General features: G+C 39.6%; 1 protein-coding gene across 1 annotated transcript; it reads left to right on the forward strand.

The window, feature by feature from the left end:
* Positions 1-753: 753 nt before the first annotated feature.
* Positions 754-13,162, forward strand: LOC306744195 (cryptochrome-1-like; the record flags this gene model as incomplete). Its single annotated transcript, XM_079226782.1, has 14 exons — positions 754-911; positions 5,543-5,651; positions 5,865-6,007; positions 6,269-6,453; positions 6,899-6,987; positions 7,158-7,298; positions 8,452-8,763; positions 9,487-9,638; positions 10,064-10,266; positions 10,879-10,980; positions 11,117-11,242; positions 11,768-11,848; positions 12,118-12,236; positions 12,859-13,162. The coding sequence occupies 14 exons, from the start codon at positions 754-756 to the stop codon at positions 12,865-12,867; spliced, it is 1,929 nt and encodes a 642-aa protein (XP_079082908.1). The 3' UTR covers positions 12,868-13,162.
* Between the last annotated feature and the right edge of the window lie 11,667 nt (positions 13,163-24,829).

The raw sequence follows: 24,829 nt of genomic DNA on the forward strand, positions 1-24,829 counted from the left end.
GTTAAAATAGGAAATATTGATATTGCACAAATCAACGATCAAATACAAAAAAAATGTAGACATGAATAAAAGACTAAAGAAATAGCATCTCTTTGTTCTTTGATTCTTTTTTTTTACCTTTTATTTTTTTACCTTTTATTTTACTCTTGGGTCTATTTTAACAAGCTCCAAATGCCCAAAAATGTCTCTGCCTACAATTTGGCCACCGCAATATGATAGTGACCACATTGCTCTACTTTTGTCACATCCCACACTGTTGGCAACTTGAATGCTTCAATTATCTCTCCTGCAGGGAGGTGTTGAGTTTTGTGCTGAACTGTAAAAAAGCAACATTACGTTCTGTTCTGTACATGCAGCGCCACAAAAGAAGCACCATTCAGGCATCTCTTCACAGTTTGCTACGACCCGCTCTGACGTGATTCTTCTTCTTCTTCTTCTTCTTCTGAATGTAATGTCCGCCTCCATTCAGAATAGACAGTGTAAACCAATTTACAAGTCACTTAGTAGGATCCATCAAACTGCTTTTTTTAAGCATTCCTGTTTTGTTTTATTGTCAAGAGTTCCTGATATAAAAATCTGAATCATGAGCTTATTTCTTAATTTGTTTTGATCCACAGAAAGCTTATGTTTACAGTGGAGTTGACATGCGTACATTTCCTTTAGTACATTTCTTAAAGGTCACTTTTTTTTTTTTTTTTTTTTTCAAACATTCACAAATTATATAAGATGTATATATCTTCTTCTCAGAATAAAATGGCCCCAAATTCCATCCACTGGTTCCGGAAGGGCCTCCGTCTCCATGACAACCCAGCGATACTGCAGGCGGTCAAAGGGGCGGGCACAGTGCGCTGTGTTTACTTCCTAGACCCTTGGTTTGCGGGCTCGTCCAACGTCGGGGTCAACAGGTGGAGGTAAGAGGATTAAAATGTTCTATTGTTTTTATTCACCCATTTAAAAAAAAAAAAACGTTTTTTTAAATTCTGTACCGAATGTCTTTTTTGCTTTCTTTTTTTACATTCAAAGCTTCTATATGTAGTTTACTAATGGAGCTTTGGATGTCTGTGTCTTTGTGTAATAGTTTTTTAGAGATTCAAACCACTCGCTGTCTGCACCTGAAGTAGTGCTATTGTGATGTATCATCGGATCATATCTTGGTATCATTGAGGCATTTATTTTGTCTTAAGTTTGTGGTTCTCAACCCTGTGGGTCACAAGGTAAACCTCATGGGTATAGAGATGATTTAAGAGGATAGGAAAGGAGAAAAAATATATATTTGCGCTAGAATTATGAAGAATTATGTTCATACTTTCACACATTCATCAAATCTAACGTGTTTTCTTTTCATCTGGATGACTTGATTCTTTAGAATTATTCCAATAACCAAAGTAAATGCACAGCTGTAAAAAGCCACTGTACAGCATCTGCTCAGTACTCAGTAGACGGACACAGTAGGAGCTGGTGAATATAATGGAGCATTTAGCAGTTGAAAGAGACATATATTTCCCTGTGGACTTGGTAGAGGACAAAAACAGAGCTAGAAGAAAGACAGTTTTGGACTAACATTCATCAGGTGGACACAAACGCCTAATGAATGATTATGTTGCTTTATAACTGTTGGATGAAGAATTAAATTCACCATATCAATTTAGAAGGTGAGGATGTGCTTGTTTCCACTGTCCCTAAATGGACAAAAATACAATCTGGTATTGATAGGTTTAAAGAATAGTTGGCTTCCATAGTTAGGTGTACACCACATCACACAATATACACACAATATAAAGATGACAGTCAGTTACAGCAGAACTGTTGGATGCTACGACTTGCATAATGAGGAGAAACTAGAGAACCACAGAGCTGCAGTGCTTCAACACACAGCAAGGTGTCAGCATTTCTCTGCTTTTGAAGCATTATTTGTTGTCTCTAAGGCTTTACAATGTTGACTGGAGCCTTTTGCTCATTGTCTAAATTGTTGGTCTTGTCTTCTGCTCCTACATGAGTCGGAATTAAGACTTGTAAAGACTTCTTTTGGATTTGTATTTTTAAATGCACCACAGACGACAATTTTCTTTCTTTCAAAAGACACCTTCACTGAAGCGGATTTAGACGACAACAGGGGGGCGTGCGATAGATAGATAACGCCCAGCCCTGTGTTGAGGAATTCATGTGAGAGCGGAGTCTGCTTGTAAACTATCATATCTGCTCTGCAGGGGACGAAAGTCTATATCACTCCAACATTCATTGCTCGCTGTCCCATTCTTACTCTGAGGTGCTAGTTGTATCTACCACAATGGAGTAGTCAATATTAAAGTCACTGACCTAATGATATCCAGCTGATCAGTATACTAAAAATGGAAACTGATCGCTTGCAGGAAAAACACATCAGTGACGCACATGTCTGCATCACTAGGATACAGAATTGAAAACTTTGGTAACGCTCTATTTTATATGTCCATATTTTCCTTAGATTTGTCTAGAAAAAAATCTGGAAAGATCTATATATTTTTGGATTCGTAGGTAGAACAGAGACCCTATTAAGTTGATAAGCTTAGTAAACAGCAGGTTAGTTGCAAAATCAAGGAAAACTACATAAATAACAGTAAGCAATACAGTCACAGGGGTTTTAGTGATTCAGTAGCTCTTAAGAAGCAAAAACTGACATGATTCATATTCATTGTGCTGCGAAAGATTGCATTTAGTTCGGGGAATGTATGTTATCTGATAATTTTTCCATTTTAGAAGAAAGGTAGGCATCTACTACACATTATCAATTGAAAGGAGCAGAACAATGCTGACTGTGCACCACTTATATTGGTTAAGGCACTGACGTACACACTGCTTTCATGACTCAAGGCTACAACAACCCTTTGTATCTACAACAGCTAAAAAGCTGCATCACTGGTCAGGTTTAGACCAATATATTTGACGTGTCCCTTGTAGCTAATACAGGCTCAGACAGGAACACCTGTAGGTCTGTGTAAGGCAGACCATCATCCAATTAGAAGTGTTATTTTTACCTGGGAATTATAAGGTCTCACTAGTCTGTTCTAGGATTTAAAAAGTAACACCAAACTGCAGCAGGATATGCTGTTGGCAATATTTTACCGACTGTTACAAAGCTAGTATTCTCGTTTACTCTCTCATATTTACTGTTGTTCACTAACCTTTTTGGTTATTGGACTTACTGACATATTTTACAATAATAACTTAACAGTTGATGTAAATAATGTCCAGTCCATGTAAACAACATCACCATATAAATGCCTACGTGAGCTCAAATTTTCATGCAACATCTATTGATATAGTTATAAGATCCCATCAAACTGAAAACAGTACAGAAGGCCATCTTAAAACAATACGTTTTAATCACAGAAATTCTAGTTCAAATGCATTTTTGCATTGCACATATTCTTTATTTAATCACATTATCCTATGGCATTGCACGTAGCTTTAATGACAAAGAGCCACAGTGAACAGTCAACAGACTAACGAGTACTCTGTGACCCCACCATAGTGATGTATAACATACAAGTGTTTGGTAAAGAGAGCGAAGGCAAAAGCCAATAAAAGTGAGGATGATCAATTGTTTTTCCATCTAGGGGAAAATGTGAGAATAGTCTGTCCAAGAGATGTAGGCCAGTGTATCTTGTAAGTGGTTATGTGATGGTGACCTACTTAAGGGGGGGCTTTCTTACGCAGCCTGTTAGTGACATACATTAGCTTTAAAAGAAAATAGGTCGTAATTCATCATCTTCTCAAAAATGCAAGATCTGAGGTTTTCACAAGCCATCAGCTTTTTCTCTTCTAGTGACCATGGTTACTAATTATCCTCTTTATGAAAAATACGATTTCATACTGTCGCCTCATGAAGAGTAAGGCCCAGAGTTTTAATCTCTCCATCTCTAAATGATGTGTCCATTCGACCCGTTAGTAGTTCTAGTATTTTAATGTTGAGTGTATGCACTTTTGATGTAGCGATCATTTACCTCCACCTGACAATTCTCTTTGCGAATAAAAATGAAAAGTGTTTTTCCTGCAGTTGCCATGTATGTTTTTAACTTCCCTTCTGATAAAATGTTTTGGTGGGTCTTGGGAGTTGAAGCAAAAGCACATTTCCAATAAAAAGCAAAGGACCACCTAAGAAGATTTTCACACATAAAAACATATTTTCTTTTTCTTAGGGTTTACTGCTTTTTATTTACACCCAACGGTTCAGTTATTGGTCTCTTTGTGCTCCTTCTGAGAGAGAATACATGTGTGCCCTCCACAACCAGAAATGAGGTTACACAGCTTAGGGATGGTGTTATGGCGCAGCAGTCCATGCGGAGTGCGTGTGTTCTACCAGATGTAGGCCAGGGCAGTTGTATAAGGACTGATGTATGACCAGGAAGCCAACACACGCATAACAAGGCAGGCAGCCAGAAACACCAAGAGGAAGTGGCCAACCCAGCAAACCACACAGAACAACACCGGTGAACAGTCAGAGGCTCACAAATGTGGAAGCTCAAATTAATGCTCACACAGTCATTCACGTTTGGGCTCATTCTCATGTGCACAAACGCACACGTGCATACAAAAGATTTGGATGAATGCATGTGGGCATACATGTCTATTCACTGCGCACACACACACACACACACACACACATATAACATCTGACATTATGTCACCCAGAATGATTTGTTGAGCATCTCAACATGATATTTTAATAATTGTTGTCCACTGAGATAGGAGGGCAGCCAAAAACTCTGAAAACTGATGCATGTCAAGACTTTCAATGGTCTGAGGAGGTTTTTACGCCCCTACACAGGTTTCATAACGGTTTCCAGCTCATACGCAGGCGCTTCCCTTAAGTGTGTGCCTTCCCCCTAGTTTAATGACCAGGCTAATGGGGTCAGACGGGAAAACAAAACCAAGGAGAACATCGCCCGGCTGTCTGCTATTCATGTTGTCTGTGTGCTTTGTCAGTGATCCCGCTAGAGTCTGCTAATGATTGGGACTGCAGGTCAGGCACAACACACCCTAGAGGGGTCAATAGTTTGACCTCTGGTAGTAAAGTGATCCCTGTTAGCAGGCCGAATGTGCAGGTTGTGGAAGCAGAGGTGTTATAGTGATAGAAGTCATTATTAGCTTGATTAAAATAATGCTAACCGTCTTAAATTGTAAAATCAGTCTTTACGCCTTTTCAAGCAGTAGTATTGTGACAGAAAAACAAAATGTGTAATTATTTTTTACCAGGTTAAGTTATTTCTGCATTTATAACTATACTCACACCTGCAATAACCGTTTCTTTTGTGTAACGTTTCATGAACTCATTCAGTGTTTGGAGAATTTTTCCACCATATTTTCCTCTGCTTCAGAACAACCTTCATCTTTACCAGGATCATATCTTAAGTTTAAGGGGAAATTCTGAGAAAATGGCAGAATTCTAAAGACACATTTTATAATGATGTAGCAAAAGTCAAAGACAAATGTGACATGTTTGCCTCACAACTTTAGAATATAATCAATAGATCAGTAATACATATTTGTCTTCCCTCTTCAGGTTTCTCCTCCAGTGTTTGGAGGATCTGGACGCCAACCTTCAGAAGCTCAACTCTCGCCTTTTTGTCATCAGGGGCCAACCAGCCAACGTGTTCCCACGGCTCTTTAAGGTCAGCATCTGCAGAACATTGGCACCAGCTCTGATAATCTCAGTTAAACAAAGTCCTTTATCAAACTCTTTCCCGCTTCTCAAGTGTGAAGAATTGTATCTTTTTGCTATTTTTTTTTTTTTTTAAATCATTGCAAATATTATATTTGGCTCTGTCAGATAAACCAGCCTTTGAAGATGTGATGTCAGACTGTCAGCTATCTCTCTTTCTCAGGAGTGGAAGATCTCTCGCCTGACCTTTGAGTATGACTCTGAGCCTTTTGGGAAGGAGAGAGACGCTGCCATCAAGAAGCTGGCCATGGAGGCAGGGGTGGAGGTCATAGTCAAGACATCACACACCCTCTACGACCTGGACAAGTGAGCAAAATACAAACACAGGCACACAAAGTGTGTGGTCCACTTTAGTGCTTATTTTTTTTTAAATATGACTTTATATTTGTCCCTTTGCTGTATGTATGTTAATGTATAATATTCTGTTAAATTAACCACCTTTTGCAAGGGACATTTTGACTTTCAGTGTCAGCGTTGTGTCTTTCAGTTTTTGTTTTCCTTTGTTAAACTCTAAATTTGATTTAAGATTAAGAAACGTGACTCATCCCTGTCTCCTTTCTTCCCCAGGATCATAGAGCTGAATGGGGGACAGCCTCCTCTCACCTACAAGCGTTTCCAGACTCTAATCAGTCGCATGGATCCTCCTGAGATGCCTTTGGAGACGCTGTCAGACGCCCTGATGGGCCGCTGTGTCACCCCCATCTCTGAGGACCACGGAGACAAGTACGGGGTCCCATCCCTGGAGGAGCTGGGTGAGAAAACGAACGCACACCCCTGCACTTGAACAAGTATAGACCTGATGTATGCAGCAGGAGCAGAACCCCTCAAACCAGCCCCTACAGAAACAAACAGTTGAAATATGGCCAACACTGAAGATACACTGACGGATAATTTGACTCTTTGGAATGTATTTTCTGATTTTTTTTTTTTTTTTTGAAGTGTGTGAGGTACTTATCTATAGTCGGTGTATTATAAAAACAGACAGGAGTACCTGCAAGGGAGCAAAGCAATGTACTACTACATAATCTCTGATTGGAGTTATTCTTTGGTTGGACGCATGCCGATAGCCTGGATGAAACTACATTTTGTTAGTATTTTAGTGTACTTGACATTACTGACGGATTGTCGATTCATCCAATATATGAGTGCAACTCACTGTTGTCAGCCAGAAAGTGATTGAGATGATTGTTTTTTTAGGCTTCGACATCGAGGGCCTGCCTACAGCAGTGTGGCCGGGAGGAGAGACTGAGGCTCTGACCAGGATAGAGTGCCATCTGGAGAGAAAGGTCAGTACTGTGGCTCAGTGGTTAGCATGCCCATCTTTCAACGACATGCTTTTCTTTTTCATCATATTCTTTCAAATGATAACCTATTTTGTATAATTGTGTCCTGGATCTAGCATTTCTTATCCATCTTATTCCTCCCTCCCTGTACACCTGTGTTTCTCTCTCTCCAGGCGTGGGTGGCTAATTTTGAGCGTCCCAGAATGAATGCCAACTCATTGCTGGCCAGCCCAACAGGCCTCAGCCCTTACCTGCGCTTCGGGTGCCTCTCCTGTCGCCTTTTCTACTTCAAGCTCACGGACCTCTACCGCAAGGTCAGTTTATGACTCACCAAATCTTCCAGGTGTTATTATATTTGTGCATCACCGTGTAGACCACAACGTCACAGTGAGTTATTCTACAAAACTTGCTAACACATAATATATTCTGTATACTTTTCAGTGCTGTATGTAGAAATTGAAACCTAGAAGAAAGAAAACATGAATTATTGTAGTCCTATTTAGAACATGGGATAGTGGTGCACTTCAGCCTCTTATCATTATAACACAAACCAAAAATAAATTAAAAATCCCCTGCAGCAAAATGTTTTTCTCCTACATTGTGACTCTCAAATAGATTTGTGTTCTTACTTGCCAATCAGGGATTCTGTAAAATGATTAAGTTTAAAATAGAGAGACTAAAGCCTGAAACATACTAACGTCTCCAATTGCTAAAGGAAGTGCTGCTTCATTACAGCTCAGCCAGCAAGCTTGTTAACCAACTTTCTTACTTGAATTATAGGATTATTTTACCCCCCCCCTAATATTCTGTACTTCTCACAGAGAGTTACGTCTGTTACGTCCCCTTTTCCGTCTAGGGGATAAGGAGGGAACGAACACAGGTCAGTCCAAAGAATAAGGGAAACAAAGTCAGAAAATAGGAGTAACGAAGAAACAATATTTAGTCGACGCTGGCGGTTCACAACACAAAAGAAAAGGTTCTGTCACGTGGGAGAGATTGGGGACAGCTTGTGGTCATGCCAAACAAATAGAAATCAAGAAAACAAAACTAGGCCTAGCTGTCTACTTCTGGAAATAAACAAACAAAATGGCTTCTCTAACTTCTCTACAAAAGATTGATCAAAACATATACAGAGGGAGCACCGACCAATAACCTAGTGTTTCTAGACAAAGTACCTACGTGTCTGCACCAGTGTACAGGGTACACCAAACTTACCTACTGCCTTCCACCTAGCAGTGTCAGTGTGCATTCAAGAACGAACAAACAAAATCCACTCCGAACTCTTCCGACCTCCTCCTTTTAAAATGGCCGACCGTCTCGCTGGTTGGCTTTCACAGGTGGCAACCAATTAGCTAATAGGAACTTGTGGGGGGAAAACAAGAGGGGAGAGGAGAACACAACACTGACACGTAACAGTATCTATTTGGCCTAATATTTTCTATTCTTGCTGTGCTTATTTTAACCCAGGTGAAAAAGAACAGCTCCCCTCCACTCTCCCTGTATGGCCAGTTGCTGTGGCGGGAGTTCTTCTACACCACAGCCACCAACAACCCACGCTTTGACAAGATGGAGGGCAACCCTATCTGCGTCCGCATCCCCTGGGACAAAAATTCGGAAGCACTTGCCAAGTGGGCCGAGGCTAAGACAGGTTTTCCCTGGATAGACGCCATCATGACTCAGCTGAGGCACGAGGGCTGGATCCATCACCTGGCCAGGCATGCAGTGGCTTGCTTCCTCACCAGGGGCGACTTGTGGATCAGTTGGGAGGAAGGGATGAAGGTGAGACTGCAGGAATGTTCACTGCAAGAGAGGAACAATAGAGGATATGAGACAAGGCAATAATGACTGTTGTCACCTTCTTTCGGCCTATTTCTAAACCAACACGAGCAGCCCATTTATATGACTGTGTATTAGGGCCATTGTAGGTGTAAAGGAGCTGCATTTAACATTCTGAACATTAAAATAGCTGGCTGAACTCCAGGATGAGCTTTCTTTTTAACAATAACTTAAATATTTAAATGATAGGTATGAAGAATGAAGTCGCTCTCCCTCTGTGTGTTTTGTTAGCCTTGCTTGTTTACATAGCCGGGAGGGCTTTTACTGCATGCGAGTGTCCCGCACTGTTTAGCTCTCAGCCGCTGCGCTCCACTGCTCACATGGGGATGTTACAGCTGATAATGCCGTCATCACAGGAGCGAAGCACTTACCCTCCGCTCCCCCCTCAGAATATTGGCTCTCACCTCAGGCTCCTTATTATTATGTTTTTACCTACAATAGCCCGAATATGCTGTTGCATATTTAGGCCAGTCTGTTTTCTTTTTAAATACCACATAAAGCAAAGACCCATCATTTCCCATTGTTGCACCAAGAGTCCAGAAGAATTGTGACCTTCAGTATATCTATCCATGTTTGTGCCCCCTGAAAGTTCTCTATCACAACGACACTTAAAGAAACCTCTGCATCAAGTGTAAAACAAACATCTGGTTTGTTTTTTTGTGGCAGGTCTTTGAGGAGTTGCTTCTAGATGCAGACTGGAGCGTGAACGCAGGAAGTTGGATGTGGCTGTCCTGTAGTTCATTTTTCCAGCAGTTTTTCCACTGCTACTGCCCCGTGGGCTTCGGCCGACGCACCGACCCCAACGGAGACTTCATTAGGTGGGTGCTTTTCCCGGCATCGCCCATTGGGGTCACCTGCTGGCCTCCCATCTGGATGGCACCCTTCCTCCCTCTGTCTCTCTGGACTACATGCTGACAAGGAAACACATTGGCACTGAGAGAACAGAAAGAAACTCAGAGATGCTTTTATAGACAAAGAACCACAATACAATACAATATTAATGCATGTTCAAAGAAGCTTTAGAAATAAACATATGTGACAGGACATCACAGAGTATTTCACAATTATACTTGATAACTTTTTTAAATTGAAAAAAACACAGTTGTAGCTATTTAAGATTACTACTACTTTTTTCCTAACTTTTAGAAATAATTGCATGCCTGCATCACCCCTGATTTACTCTGTAACCTTCCACATCAGGTTGACACAAGCATGCAAATCTAATGTCTCCCTTTTCTTCCAGACGATACTTGCCTGTCCTCCGAGGTTTTCCTGCTAAATACATCTATGACCCATGGAACGCTCCGGAGTCCGTGCAGGCAGCCGCCAAGTGCATAATAGGCGTCCATTACCCGAAGCCCATGGTGCACCACGCAGAGGCGAGCCGACTTAACATCGAGAGGATGAAGCAGATCTACCAGCAACTCAGCCGATACAGGGGACTGAGTAAGAGATCAATTAATTAACAAAACTGCAGAGCCGTGCCAGTTGCCAGAATGTTATTGCAATACCCTGCCGCCAATTTTGGTAGTACCAGTACATAAAGAATGACAGTGTTTAAACAAGACCAGGAGGCTATTTCCGGCAGCGGAGGTGTGTGTGTGCAGCGCTCTGCTAGAACAGGGTTTTCCCAAACTTTTTTTCAGGTACGGCCTTAAAAAAATTACAAACCATCACAACACAATTCAGAATAGCCCTTATCTATAATAAAGTACTTTTCTGCAGGACGTTATATTATTTTGAATAGGTAGATTTCGAAGAGATATGACAAATCGTCACAACAGGTTTCCAAAACACAAAAATGGCCAAACAGACTTATTTTGACATACTATTATATTGTTTGTTTATCATTTTTATTTCTAAATATGTCTTATACTATTGCACTGTGTTTCTTGTCATGCACCAATCACCAAGCCAAATCCCTTTTATCTGCAAACATACTTGGCAATAACCCGTTTCTGATTCTGAAATGCAAACAATTACAGACTTGTACCTTTTATGGAATTCATGTCCTCTCTCCTAGAGATAGAAAAGTAAATATGTGTTTGTGTCTTTCAGGCCTGCTGGCATCAGTGCCATCCACCAATGGGAATGGAAACGGAGGAATGATGGCTTACTCTTCTGGAGAGCAGCAGCCAGGGACCAACAACAACTCACATTGTAAGTCAATTAAAAAAGAAATAAACGTGTGTCAAACATTTCATGCCATTAAGGTTGGTGCCTTTATAGAAATTGTGTGGTAAATCCCCTCATGGCAATCAGTCACATGTTTTCATCTCTGTTGTTTGTCTTCCAGTGCCTGGAGTGTCGGGGAGCTCCGTTGCATCGGGTAACAGCAGCAAGAGCATCCTACTCAATTTTCACAATGATGAACCCATGGAGCCGAGCAGCAGACGACTGCAACCGCACTCGCAACAGCATGGTAGGGCATCTCCTGACAGTGTTTTCTGTCTGCATTTCAAGCTTTTTACATTCAAACCACAATTGTGGTGGTTTGGTAACCACCAAACCGTAAGTATATTTTACAATTTACTTGTGAAAACTGAGAACTTCCCAGACTGGTACAAAGTAAAGGTGTATAACTATGATTGCTTTCTACTAGCCAAGAGCGATGCAAGGCAAGGTGCAAAACTATCGAACTGTAACCTAAGCTGAGCTAAGTGTAGCCAGCTAGCTGTAATTTAGCTACGCAGTCTGTATCTGGCCTATAACGTTAACTGATACATTTATTTGCAAACAGCATGCAAGTTAGTTGGCCAACATTAAAATCATTGAAAATAGTCTTTTTGCTAACAATAGCCCAGTTATCTGCTTTCAAATAAACCATATACATGCTATTTTAAAAACAATTGCTGGGGAAATTGTTATTGAGTCAGTGCATGATACCACCCCTTGAGCCAGCTGAAAAACCACCAAGTTCAAAGTTTGTTTGACGTGTCTGTTGCAGGATATCACTCAGTGCCAGAAGCCACCAAAACCACCACCAGCAGCCAAGTCTACCACGAGTTTGCTGTGCCTCAACAGCCAGGTAGGAAACCCAAAGTTTCTGGTGCCACTATCTTTTTGTGCTACTGGATGCTCAGGACCTGTATTTTATATAAATGATTCATAGCCTTCCTCATAGTGTGATGAATGCTGCCACACAAGGGCAACTCTATCCCCTTCACCAACATCAGGTTCTTCCCAGTAGAGGCAGATTACAGAAGAACTAGACCTCATATTTTACTCACACATACACCTCGTAGAGTGTTTCTGATAATGAAAAAGGTTTTCTTCTTGCATCTTTTGGACATTCAGGACTTCTCTGGCACAGCAGAAGCAGTATCACAGGAAAGCGGGAGTCGGAACGAGAAGGGTCGGGCGAGAGAGACCCGGCGTTCTGCTCTGCGCACAAGATGCAGCGGCAAAGTGCAAAGGTCAGACTACTGCTCATTATAGTACCCAATATATATTATTACATTACTTTATAGAATGAAAATACAATTTGGCCATTTCCTTATGTTTCATGTTAGGGTGGAAAGCAGAAAGCTTTTGTTGAGATCTTTTTTTTAAACTACATATTTTGTAGTTGTGTTTTTTTACAAAGAAAATAATTTGGGTGTGTGTACCCATTATACTTATAATTAAGAAGAAGAAAATTTAAATAAATACAAATAAAGATTAGTAAATCTATCCACAAAATGGAAGTGAAAGTTGACTTGAAGCATGACAACAAATAGTGTGACAAAGTAACCACACAATAAATGGAGACTGTTAGAGTCATCTATGTAAATTTCAGCCTGTCATGAAGTTGCCGTGCCCAAAATAAATAATACAAATTGGGTGTTTGGATTCATGACACTCAAACAATTGTTCTGCATAGTATGTGGGCGACTGAAACTGTAAAAGAAAGCGTGCATGAAAACTAGGTGTCGCAACCTTTCAGCTGCTTCGAATGTTCAGAGGAAAAAATACCTTTCTGCAAAATTAGAAAAGGACATGTGCCATGTTTTCTCTCTCGGTAAAATCCTCTGTGTGTTTTCCCTATTTTCCCTGCAGACTACCTAGAGCAGCTAGCTAACTGAATCCCAGTTGGAGTCACCATCCAGCCAACGGAGAGAGGAAATCCTAATCTTGTCACCTGTTCTCCAAACACACGCAGTCATGACTGCCTCCTCTTCAGATATCTTAAACTGCTCTCTGTCTTTACAGTCATAACATTCCCAGTGGCGTAAACACAAAGGTGAAAATGTGATTTTTATCTGTATTTATTTTGTATTTATTTTTTTACACAATTTTTAAAAGGGCTTTGACATCGGAATCGATTGACCTCTGACCTCTTGCAGTTGCGTAAAGACAGGACAAGTGTGAGGACCTCAGAGGAATGTGCAAAAAAAGAAAACGCCTCAAACTCGCAGCTAGACAAAGTGTTTGTAAAAAAAAAAAAAAAAAGCCAATACTGTGTGAACACTGACGCAGCTATAAATGTATGTAATGGAATATATAATATTTTTTAAAGCTGCAAATACAACTCTATCAATCACCTTGTCTGCTCTTTCATACACCATTGTAAAACAAGGCTAATTTAGTCAGAGTTTATGGAACTAATTTTACTACTGCTTTGTATTATGTTCGTCCTTGATGTGCTGCATCTCATAATGCTCTCTAGGGAAACACCATCACCTCCACACATGCTGACCGGTCAGTCTCACTGCAGGAATATGTTGTTGTCACATGTGTAATCTTTACACACACAAAAAAAACGCTGTTTATAATGATATTTAATGTTTAGGTTTCTCGTGTTGTGGAGATGAAACGTTTGTAAATATGCCAAATTGACTTTTACCAAGATTGTTTTTCCCAGATAAAATGTGATTATCCAACAATGAAAACATAATGATGTCATGTAGATAGAAAAATTTACTCGACACCTGGTGGTAAAATCATTGATCAGGACATTTAATCTTTGCAAAGAGGAGCAGAGTCAGAATCACAACATGATATGTCAATTGCGTATCCTGGACTGCTCAATGAATGAGCAGAGAGTTACCTCTTAAATACATTAATGAAACAATCACAGAAGCTCTCATGACGCTCTCAGATTCGCTTGCATCGGCATGGTCATATGATAACAAGGAACACCACGTTCTTCTACATGTAGGCATCCACAGTATCAAGACTCCATCAGAAGGTCACTGTTAAAGCATACATATGTTTTAACAGGAGAGGAGGTCAAATGAGAAGCCACAAGCCTTTACACATTATATGATTAATAATATAACTGTGAAACAGTAGTTGATTAAGAGTAAATAAGTTTTTCTTCTAACATTTCCATCTTTTTTATACTAAGTATAACAATTTAATTAAATGAAAAACGTTTTAGAATATATCATCAAAAAATCTTATTGTCTAGAGTAACAATGCTTTATTTCTGGATAAAACTTCGTAGTCGGGTAAAGATGTTTATATCAGGATGAAAACCTTCTTGGAGGATAAAACCTTTCTATAAGCAACTTTTCCCTTCCTGAAATAAAATAATGTTCTTTTCTCCACCAGCTGCAGATATGGTACTGCAATCATCACTCTGGAATGTCTCTTGATTTTCGCCGTGTGAATCATAATTGTTTTACAGTCCAGTGTTATCAGTTTGTTCAGACAAGGCCGAGATGGCCTTGTCATAATGCGGGTGAACCAGGAGTCTGCTGCCCCACTCCTCTTGGTGGGGAATTGGACCATGATTCCAGCAGTTTGTTGAAGGGGTTGTAAATCCCTGCATTATCTGCCATCCTCAGAACCCCTGGTCTCTGACCCGTCCAGCGCCGTGCTTGTAGGAAGTTCTCAAGTCCTGTTATATATGAATACAACAGGATCAGTCAAACATTCTACAGACACCTCACCATCTCCCCCTCCGCCAGTAACATGTCTAAATGCCATTCCATTCTGCATAATGTATCCAATCAACCCTATTTTATTGTTTCCACCAGAGGAATATTGACTCGAACCCTGCTACAATTTGATTCGGTGTGATGTCGTCACATTAACCCATTCAGGGTCCCCACCACAGTTCCTTCAAAGAAGTATCTAGTGAAACAAGTGTAGTTTGCAGCTCAGGGTGAGAAATAGGGCGGTGCTGGGTCATTATACTGGAAAGATGGCACAACTTCTGTTACATTGGGGGAGGAGAATAGATGTAGGACACAGTGAACCTGGTCTCTAGTGTTTAGAGTCTCAGTTTGTATGTAGTTATGTTGAGATACGTTACCCCGTCTGCATCTGTACTGCTCGGAGCGGTGGTGACATTATCATCAATAGATGTTTTTGTGGTTGTGACTGGCCTTGTCTGGAAATTGATTTACCCTCATTTTGATAAAAAGTTTGGACATCCTGTCCAATGTTATCAACAGATAGTGTATACTCCCCTGAATCCCTCAGACTATTTAACTTATTTATTGTTCCTCTAATGGCATAAACCTGGTAGTGTAATTAGATGCCCTGGTCTAAGTGTCTCCATTGCTCTATCAATTTCTGCAAGTGTTTCCCACTGAAGCCTTGCCTTACACACACCAGTAAGCCTCTTATATGTTGTTAGTAATCTTCACTGGTTTCAGACAAATAATCTTATTGAATTCAAATCCCTGTTTACCCAGACTTCACATAAGAGGTGCTTGGTATCCGTAATTTAAGGTTTATCAGTGGCAAAACTCTGCAGACAATTGGTTCACTTTCTGCAGTGTTTGCAAAACAAATATTTATTTCCATCAAACTAAATTATTATATATTTTTAAGTAATTAGCATAGTCATATGCAGTAAAAACTTATTTTATTTATTAGTCTTGCTGACTGGGGACAGTGAACAATGGTATTTCACCTCTGTCCCAGATACAGCAGCCAAGTGTGTTAAGACCTTGTTTACAAAATGTGTGGTGTTATCACAGTAAATTTTTTCTTAGTGAAACCTGAACCTCGGTATTATGTCTTTCGTCAAGGCTTCTGCCACTGCTGTTAAAGCATCTGATGAATTAGTTGAACATACTTCAACCTATTTTGAAAACCTTATTTTATAATCGTTTAGACAATATTTATTCCCCTCACATTGGTTGAGTTCAATAGAATTCATGCAAATGTACTGAAATGGATATTCTGGTTCTGGCAATGTTTTTATTTTAGTGATTAGTAAAGCCATATGCTTTAAACACCTTAAAGCCATATGCATTACCCACCTTCCTAGATACCCTCCCACCTGTTTAGCCATAGTTCCTAATGGCTAAAAAGAGCTGTATCTCCATGTAATGTTTAAAGCAATACTAATCTACCTTCAGAACCCTTTCCCATCCCTCCCACAGCTATGTTTATTCTTATTTATTTTGCTTGCTGTGGAGCACTTGTTTGCATATTTCAGTTTTCTTTTTAGTATTTTATTTAATGAAGTGTTGAACTTCAAAAGCAAAATGGTCTTTATCAATTCTTTATGCCTAATAGGCTTGTTAGATCAGTTATTGGTAACACACTCTCAATACGGTCTTGTGTTGAACCTTTATCAGCTGTGGCCAACAGTGTGGCTGGGTTAAGTGTTGTATCATCTCTCCATAGTCAAATGAGGTTGTGAAAGCAACACTGCCAGCATTAAGGGTGTTTTGCAGGTGACATATAAGCGATTTTGGTATTTTTAGTGTTAAAGGTCTGAATAACACTATCGACGCAGACGTTTGTACAGCCATCGAAGCTGCCATTACTGCTTGTAAACAAATGGGCGTTGCTCTGGCAACAGAGTCTAATTGTGAGGAGTAGAACGCTCTAGGTCTCTGTCTACCCCATGTTCCTGTGTCAAAACAGATGTCATGAACCCTCCCCTACAATCCACTGTTTGTGTAAAAGATTTGTCGTAATTTAGGCAATCCCAGTACTGATGAGCTTGTGAGCATCTTTTTTTCTTTCTTTTTTTTAACCACAAAAGCTTTGTCTGCCTCTGCAGTCCAGAATCATTTGTCATGTGCTGACATTGGTTCATCATAAATTAGTTTTGATGAAGGCTTTGCTAAATTCAGCAAAAGTAGGAAACCAACGGTATTTCACTTTCTCTCTCTGATCCAAACACGATCCCTCTCCCACATACACACTCATTCCTTAATCTTTCTCCTTTCACATACCATACACCATCCAGTCCGCTTTAAACAGTTTCACATTACTTTATTTCTTACTTTCTTTCTTTCTCTCTCTCTCCACAAAGCTGCAGTTTCTTTTTGTTTACTTTAATGTCCCAAAGAATTCCAAAATAGTGCCAGAGTCCCTTCTCTGCACTCTTATCTATTGTTTTGGAACATACCAGAGTAAAATCTGACTCTCCTGTGGAGTTTTAGCATTTAGCTAGTTTAGCAGCCTTTCCTCTGAGAAAAGATGGTAAGATTTTCACAATACCTTCTGATTCTAAAAAAAGTAATATTACCTCAGTAAAGATTTGTTATTCTTATTTTTGCCGTAAGGCTTTAAAGAACCAGCTCTCGTATTTTTGTTTTTAAGAGTAAGACAGTGTGCGCATGTTCCTCGTTTGTTGTTGTTCCAAATGGCGCAGCCACTTCAAATCTTTTTGTTCTTTAATTCCTACGTAATAGATTGTGATGGCTAGGTTTAATTTATAACCATGGTCTGGTAGCAGTCATTTTATTGTAACCTAAACTACTTTCATGCCTTCTTGCGTTTGATTTATCATTGTATTAATCTGTTGTCTTCTGAGGTTCAAATAACAGATTTGTATGTTCTGGAATTAACCAACAATATTATTTTATATTATATCTAGTCACAAATGGTCTCCCTCTTGCAACAAACACTTTTATATTTATTTTATTTAGTGTCCCCAGGCCCATGTGGTGTGTTTGTACGACCTTGTGCTTCCGCTGAAGTGGATCATTGACGCGTCTCTCTTTCCGATGCTTTCCGTCCCTTTCAGCAATCCTGCTTCTAGTGTCCCTCCTTCCCACAGTGGAAACAAGTTCCCTTCTTTGTGGTGTCCTCCTTCCATCCACTCTCCCCACTCCGGCCACGTCCCCGGCCACGCTCCACTCCACGTTTTTGGTTATCTCGGAAGAAAACATCAGAACAAACAGATTCAGTCATCATCATTTTTGAAGTTCTTGACATAGTTTCAGGGTCTGAGGCTATGTTTTCAGAATTATGACATACTGGTATGTTTTGCTCACCGTGTTTTGTCCCAGGTCCCGTATTCGCTGCTTTGAAGCACGGACCATAGGTTTTGCCTGCAGGACTCCTTTATAATTGCCGGAACAATACTCCTTCTCTATTCCTGGAACGGAAGAATCTAAAATACCGATCTAGGACTCGTTTTATAATTCCCGGAACGATTTACATTCCCTGAAATAAAAAGCTATTTAAAATTCTCTGAACCAGATTCTTTCCACGTCCCCTGAATAAACAAGATCTTTAAAAATCCTCTGGAGTACTGACAGACAGAAAGAGATCTCACCTGGAATGATTTTCTCCACCGGTTCGGTCAAACATGGATCTTCTCGTCACCCCTCTTCCCTCCAGCCAGTCCTTGCTTCACAAAACACCAAACTAAACTCTTGCGAGTTGTAGGGCGGAGGGCTTTCTGTGAGAGTCCTGGACTCCCCCGTGCACAGTTTTAGGAAAGAAACTCTGGAGGAAGGAGGGGGTATTGAGATCCGGCTTCGAAGGACCAATTATGATAGAAAAATGTACTCGACAACTAGTGGTAAAATCATTGATCAGGACATTTAATCTTTGCAAAGAGGAGCAGAGTCAGAATCACAACATGATATGTCAATTGCGTATCCTGGACTGCTCAATGAATGAACAGAGAGTTACCTCTTAAATACATTAATGAAACAATCACAGAAGCTCTCATGACGTCTTCAGATTCGCTTGCATCGGCATGGTCATATGACAACAAGGAACACCACATTCTTCACACAGAGACATGTAGGCATCCGTAGTCTCAAGACTCCATCAGAAGGTCACTGTTAAAGCATATGTATGTTTTAACAGGAGAGGAGGTCAAATGAGAAGCCACAAGCCTTTACACATTATATGATTAATAATATAACTGTGAAACAGTAGTTGATTAAGAGTAAATAAGTTTTTCTTCTAACACGTGTAAATATGTAAGGTTAAAACAGGCAGAAATCTGTACAAGTCATCACAGTTCCTAAAGGTTCTGCCGGCAGAAGAAAAACAAGTAACTTTGGGTTCTCTCTGAAGCGTTCTGTTTTGAAAATGTTGAACTTTTGTGTTGAACACGACAACCAAAAACAATGTTGTGGCTGATTTGCGTCAAATACCACGAGAACACAGACTGTTAGGTGCAAACTCCTCTCACAGTTTTCTAAGATTTCTTATAAGGGAAGTTATAAATAAAGTCTCTCTGTCTCATAATGAAGGCAGTGTATGATTTGAGAATCTATGTTGGATGCTTGCACACACATTTTCATGAATTACATTCCAGCACACCTTGGCTTTTACACTGGCACAGATCTCTCAAATGCTGCCACGTGTGCACAAAAAAAACATACTACAACACACACACACACACACACACACACACACACACACACACACACACACACACACACACACACACACACACACACACAGCCTTTTAAATCGTCAGACAATGACTATGACAGACAATGACTATGACAGACAATGACCGTTATCTGACTATTGTCAGATCAGATAACGGAGTGAAGTGACGTCTGCATCAAGCCCCAGTCTGCTATCTGACTTTAAGTGCTTTGAAAAAAAAAAAATCCGTGGTTACATGAACAGAGAAGTTGTTGTTTTTCTCTGCAAAAATGACAAATAAGAGTATGCCATCAAATGCTTTCTCAATATTAATTTCTTCAATTGGCATTCACCTGAAAAATCACAGAACCAGAAAAGTGACGAATACTGACCATCACGCGCAGAAATATACTGCATGTCATTTTGGTATAGTGGGAGCTGATTGTTCAGTGTACTGTCACGCATTAGTGATGTGTCGGTCGCGAATGAAACGGCTCTGAGAGCCGGCTCTTTGACGTGAACGACGGGAGCCGGCTCCTGATTGGGAGCCGCTTTTCTCTCTCTCTCTCTCTCTCTCTCTCTCTCTCTCTCTCTCTCTCTCTCTCTCTCTCTCTCTTTCTCTCTCTCACTCAAGCCACATTTAATTGGTCAATATGTGTAGCGTCGTCTCTGTGTCTGCGCTGAGCAGAGGGGGGAGGGGCGGGAGTTACACACACAGCACAGCACACAGCAAGCACACGAACAGGAGGTAGGGACCCACGCCTCACTCATGTGATGCACGGAGACTGTGCATTGTAGCAACTTCAGTCCCCTAAAAGAGAGAAGCTTCTCCAAAACGGGGCAGATAATTACGGAGAGAAGAAACAGGATCAGCCCCTCAAAGCTGAGGCACTTGGTCTTTCTCAATGAAAATCTTCAATGAAGGACAAAACTCTGGATGCTGATTTTTTTCTTTTTGTTTTACACATTTTAATTTATATTTTGTTGTGTGATTCTGTAAGCTTCTGTATGTTGTTTCACTTTGAATTTATTAAGTATTAAAAATCTAAAAGTTTAAAATAGTTAAAAGTTAGTTAAGCTAATTTGTAAATAGTTAATTGTTAGTTTTTGCAGTTTCAAATTGTTTTGTGTATAAAATAAAAGTATAAATAAAAGTGTATTATATAATAAACTTTTGATTTAGTGCATGTATTTTTTTACATTAGTAATTCATATTGTGCATAATTTTACATTATTGTTGGTAATAAATTAATTTAAGCACCAAAAAAATCTAAAGAGCCATTTGGGAGCCGAAAGAGCCGGCTCTTTTTAGTGAGCCGAACCAAAAGAGCTGGTTCTCTAAAAAGAGACGGAATTCCCATCACGACACGCATCACTGACGATTTAGAAAGCGAGACTAAATACAAAACCGCTGGGTATGCTTGGAAACGCACAACCTTGAGTAGATACCAGTGAACTTGTTGGACTGGTTTCAGTAACATGTTACTTCTTGTGTTGAATATTTTTAGACCACAATTTTATATAACTTCCACCCATCCGAATTAATCGAAACCCGTTGCCCAGACTATTGACAAGCTTTTCAAACTCTCAGTTTCTGCTTTGTCTTACACAATCAAATATTATTTCTTTCAAATTTCCATCTTATTTTACATTTGTGTTGCCTTTTCTAGACACAAAAAAATATGTCATTATTTAAATTGTATAAGAAGTTGCCTATTAGGTGTGGTGTGTTTTATATTTCCTTCGTGCCTGTGGCAGATTTGGGACATTTAACCTTTAAAATCTAATATTGAATTTATTTATTTATTTGTATCTTCAAGTTGTACGGCGATACTATGACAATACATTTCCCCTTGGGGATTAATAAAGTATCTATCTATCTATCTATCTATCTATCTATCTATCTATCTATTTATCTATCTATCTATCTATCTATCTATCTATCTATCTATCTATCTATCAAATCGATTTCAAATATGAAATTATTCATGTGATAAATATGTGAACGCCTGTCCCTTGGACAAAATGTAAATTCAGGGAATTTTTATAGGGTGTGTACTTGGTGACGGTATGTCGGTCCCATGACAGAATGTCATTGAAAAAAAAAAAAAAGCATGCGCTTCACTTCTCAACTTCTTCTCGTTTCCTGGTATTAGGTGTTCATCACCAGCGATGACTTCCTGGAATGCTTCCGAGGTTCGACACAGACACATTACTATTCAAGAGCAGAGAGTGTTTTGTTATGTTTTGTTATCTTATGTTTGTTATCATCAATGGACAAGTATTACTATTTTTGTAGACATCAGTACAATTTACTCTGTTTATGACTCAAAATAGTGTTCATATCAAATTAAAACATCTAGTCATTTTGTGATAACTTCAGCTGTGAAAAATCGCAACTGCTAAAAAAAAACGAAAGGTACAGAGTGTAAAAACATATACATATTACGGGAGTTGCTTTTTATTCATACAGTGATTAGTAGACTCAAAATGTGTTGTATGTGCAAGACCAGCATATTGTGAGTGTGGACTGTTATATTATAATTTTTCTTACTTCTAATCATTGAGTATTAAACAAACAAGGCTTCCCAAACTGGTCAGAAATAACACACCAAAGAAAGGAGGAGAGACACAGAATGCAGAAGACTAGCTGCCAGTGGAAGGCCTTTTCTTTTTCTCTCTGCCACTATATTCAATTACACTTGTGCATTCAACTTTCCACTTTCAATACAGGTGCAGGTTCCATGTCTCTCTCTTTCTCAAACACACACACACGTTCTCTCTATACTTGTATGACCCTTATTGATATATGATAAATTGTCGTTTAACCTTCCGTAAACCCAATTCTAACCTCTAACACTAAAAGCAAGTGTTGACCTTCAGTCCTTAGTGAGAACCAGCAAAAATGTCACAGTGCATAAATGTCCTCCCTAAAATGGATAAAAACTTAAATTGCCTCTGGCAAAGATAGCAATATAAGCACACACACACACACACACACACACACACACACACACACACACACACACACACACACACACACACACACACACACACACACACACAAACCATTCACATCACTCCTGTTAAACGTCAGCTTCAAAATAGATTTTTGTTTGTGAGTCAGCAGATGCAAAGCATGTAACCAGCAAGGCTTTAGCATATTATATCAGGCAGCCAGCAAGCACCACAGCAAATGGTTATAAACTCAAGGTTATCAGAGTACAGATTGGGAAGCAGCCATCGAGTTGACCACTAATTGCTAATTTAAAAAGCTCAAACAATATTTATTTTCAGAAAATTCCTCTGAATAGAAGTGTTTCTCCCCATACGGACACTTCTTTACTTTACAGTAAACTTGGATTGTACTTTATCTGTGACCAAACTGATTGTCTGTGGCAATTGCCTCAACGTTAAACGTGTCAACGTTAAATGTACTTCTGTCATCTTGTTACACTTTCTGTTGTCATGTGTCACCCTCACTGTTGTTATCAATGTTGTCATAACATGTCGTCCAAATTTATATTTATTTAAATTATTATAAATTAGTCGGGGATATCCTGCAGTCAAAGTGGAGATAGGAGTGCAGCCTGTGACTCACAGACCAAACAGTAATAAAGTGTTGTGGCCTGCTTTCCATGTGTGTGGGAGTATGTGGAGGGAGTCCCTGTATGCATACATGAAAATTAGGAATACTACCCAAATGGCTAGAAACACCAACCCCACAACAACACCAACAACATTAACAATGTTTTGATATCATTTCCATGGAGACTTTCTCCATCAACCAACCTGTTGGCCTTTATTACACATTACCAAGCATCCAATGTCTTCCACAAGAATAAAGGTTTTGGAAACAGTCTTACAACAACAAAAATACAACAAAGCCTTGATAAAATGCCAAAGTGTGGTTTCATTCATTATTTTTACATGGCGGCCATCTTGTTCTCACTTCATGGTGGGAAGGAACATCGCGGCAATTAGTCAGACAGCTAAATAGCTATGGTGAAGTGGTCCGACCATGTGTACCCCAGCTGAATGTTGAAACTGTCCAAACATGGAAAGGTAAGTCTGTAAAGTTCCCCAAAATAACCCCAACAAACAGTACGACAGAGAGAAAACTTTAGCTAGCAGGTGTTTGTTTGCAAGGTGACATTTGTGTTTGTCAACTGTGACTCTGCAGCGTACCACAGGTTTGTGCACACACTCTTCTGCACGAATCATTGGCGTTTTCACCTAACTTACAGAGCGAAACTTTCAAACACCATAGGCAGCGCCTCAGCAGATGAAAAATTATGTTTTGGTGGGGAATTATGTTTCTAAGAGACAAAACCCAAGGGATGCACAGGCTGCTGGCTAAATGGTCAACTCATACACATTCTCTGGCAATTTTTTTTTTTAACTGGGACAATTTGGTAGTGAATGTTGAAAACTAGGACACTTTCGAGTTTTACAGATATTTGTCGAGATTCGGGACACCCTTGAGACTGGGACGTCTGGTCACCTTAAGGCAGCAGCACTATTTTACCTATCGCATACTATCATACAAAACTGATGGGCCGACAGGCTGGAGATGTCTCCTCTGACAACTCTTTGCCTTGTTTTTTTAATTCTAGAAATTCTTCTGTATGCTGTGTTTTAACCGGCCAACAAAGCACATTCTGCGCTAAATGCCCAGGCTGTAGTTGTCAGATGTAAAGTGAGGAAAGCAGAAGAAAAGAATAACAGTGAAAGTGACTCACTGCTCACTGAGAAATGTCACCAACCTTCAGTATAAGGCCAAGTTATAAATCAATACAATATAATGGGGCTGAGGCGAGGGAGTATGAAAATGTATCCTCGATAATGTAAAATGACTTCATCATTGTTGATTTGTCACTAATCAGTATTGCTGTTAGCTGACCTGGTTGTCAATGTGTTGGTGGTCAAAATGCAAATATGCTCGTCGGGGATCAGCCCATGTACCTATAGAATTACGTCCATATTAAACAATTCTGCACCTCAATATTTACATCCAATGCAAACGATCAGTGCTGGACACAGGAAGTATGTCCTTTGTTTGGTGGAATAGTTTATTAAACTAATTATATCCACCCCTATGGTCCCAGATGTTTTCTATCTAATGGCTTTAAGGGGAGCACAGTGCCCAAAAAATGAAAGCATATCAGTCCAAACTGACTTGAGAGTCTGAATGAAAGACAGCAAAAAGGGTTATAAAACGTGTGAAAGACGTACAAAAAACAAATGGCTGTGATCAGTTGTTATTACTACCATTACAACATATCCTTATACAACGGTTCGTATGATATCTTATGAAAGGTTATGAAATAAGCTAATAGGGAAAAATAATTATTATACATGTAGTGTATTTGTGAAAAACAATTACACTATAAAATAGATATAACTTTTCATTATAAAAAATATATATAAAAAATTACAAAATTAAATTCGAAAATAGCTATAACTTTGATTCTGTTTAGGCCAGCAGAGAAGG

Source organism: Taurulus bubalis (genome assembly GCF_910589615.1).
Source record: "Taurulus bubalis genome assembly, chromosome: 11".
Taxonomy (NCBI): domain Eukaryota; kingdom Metazoa; phylum Chordata; class Actinopteri; order Perciformes; family Cottidae; genus Taurulus; species Taurulus bubalis.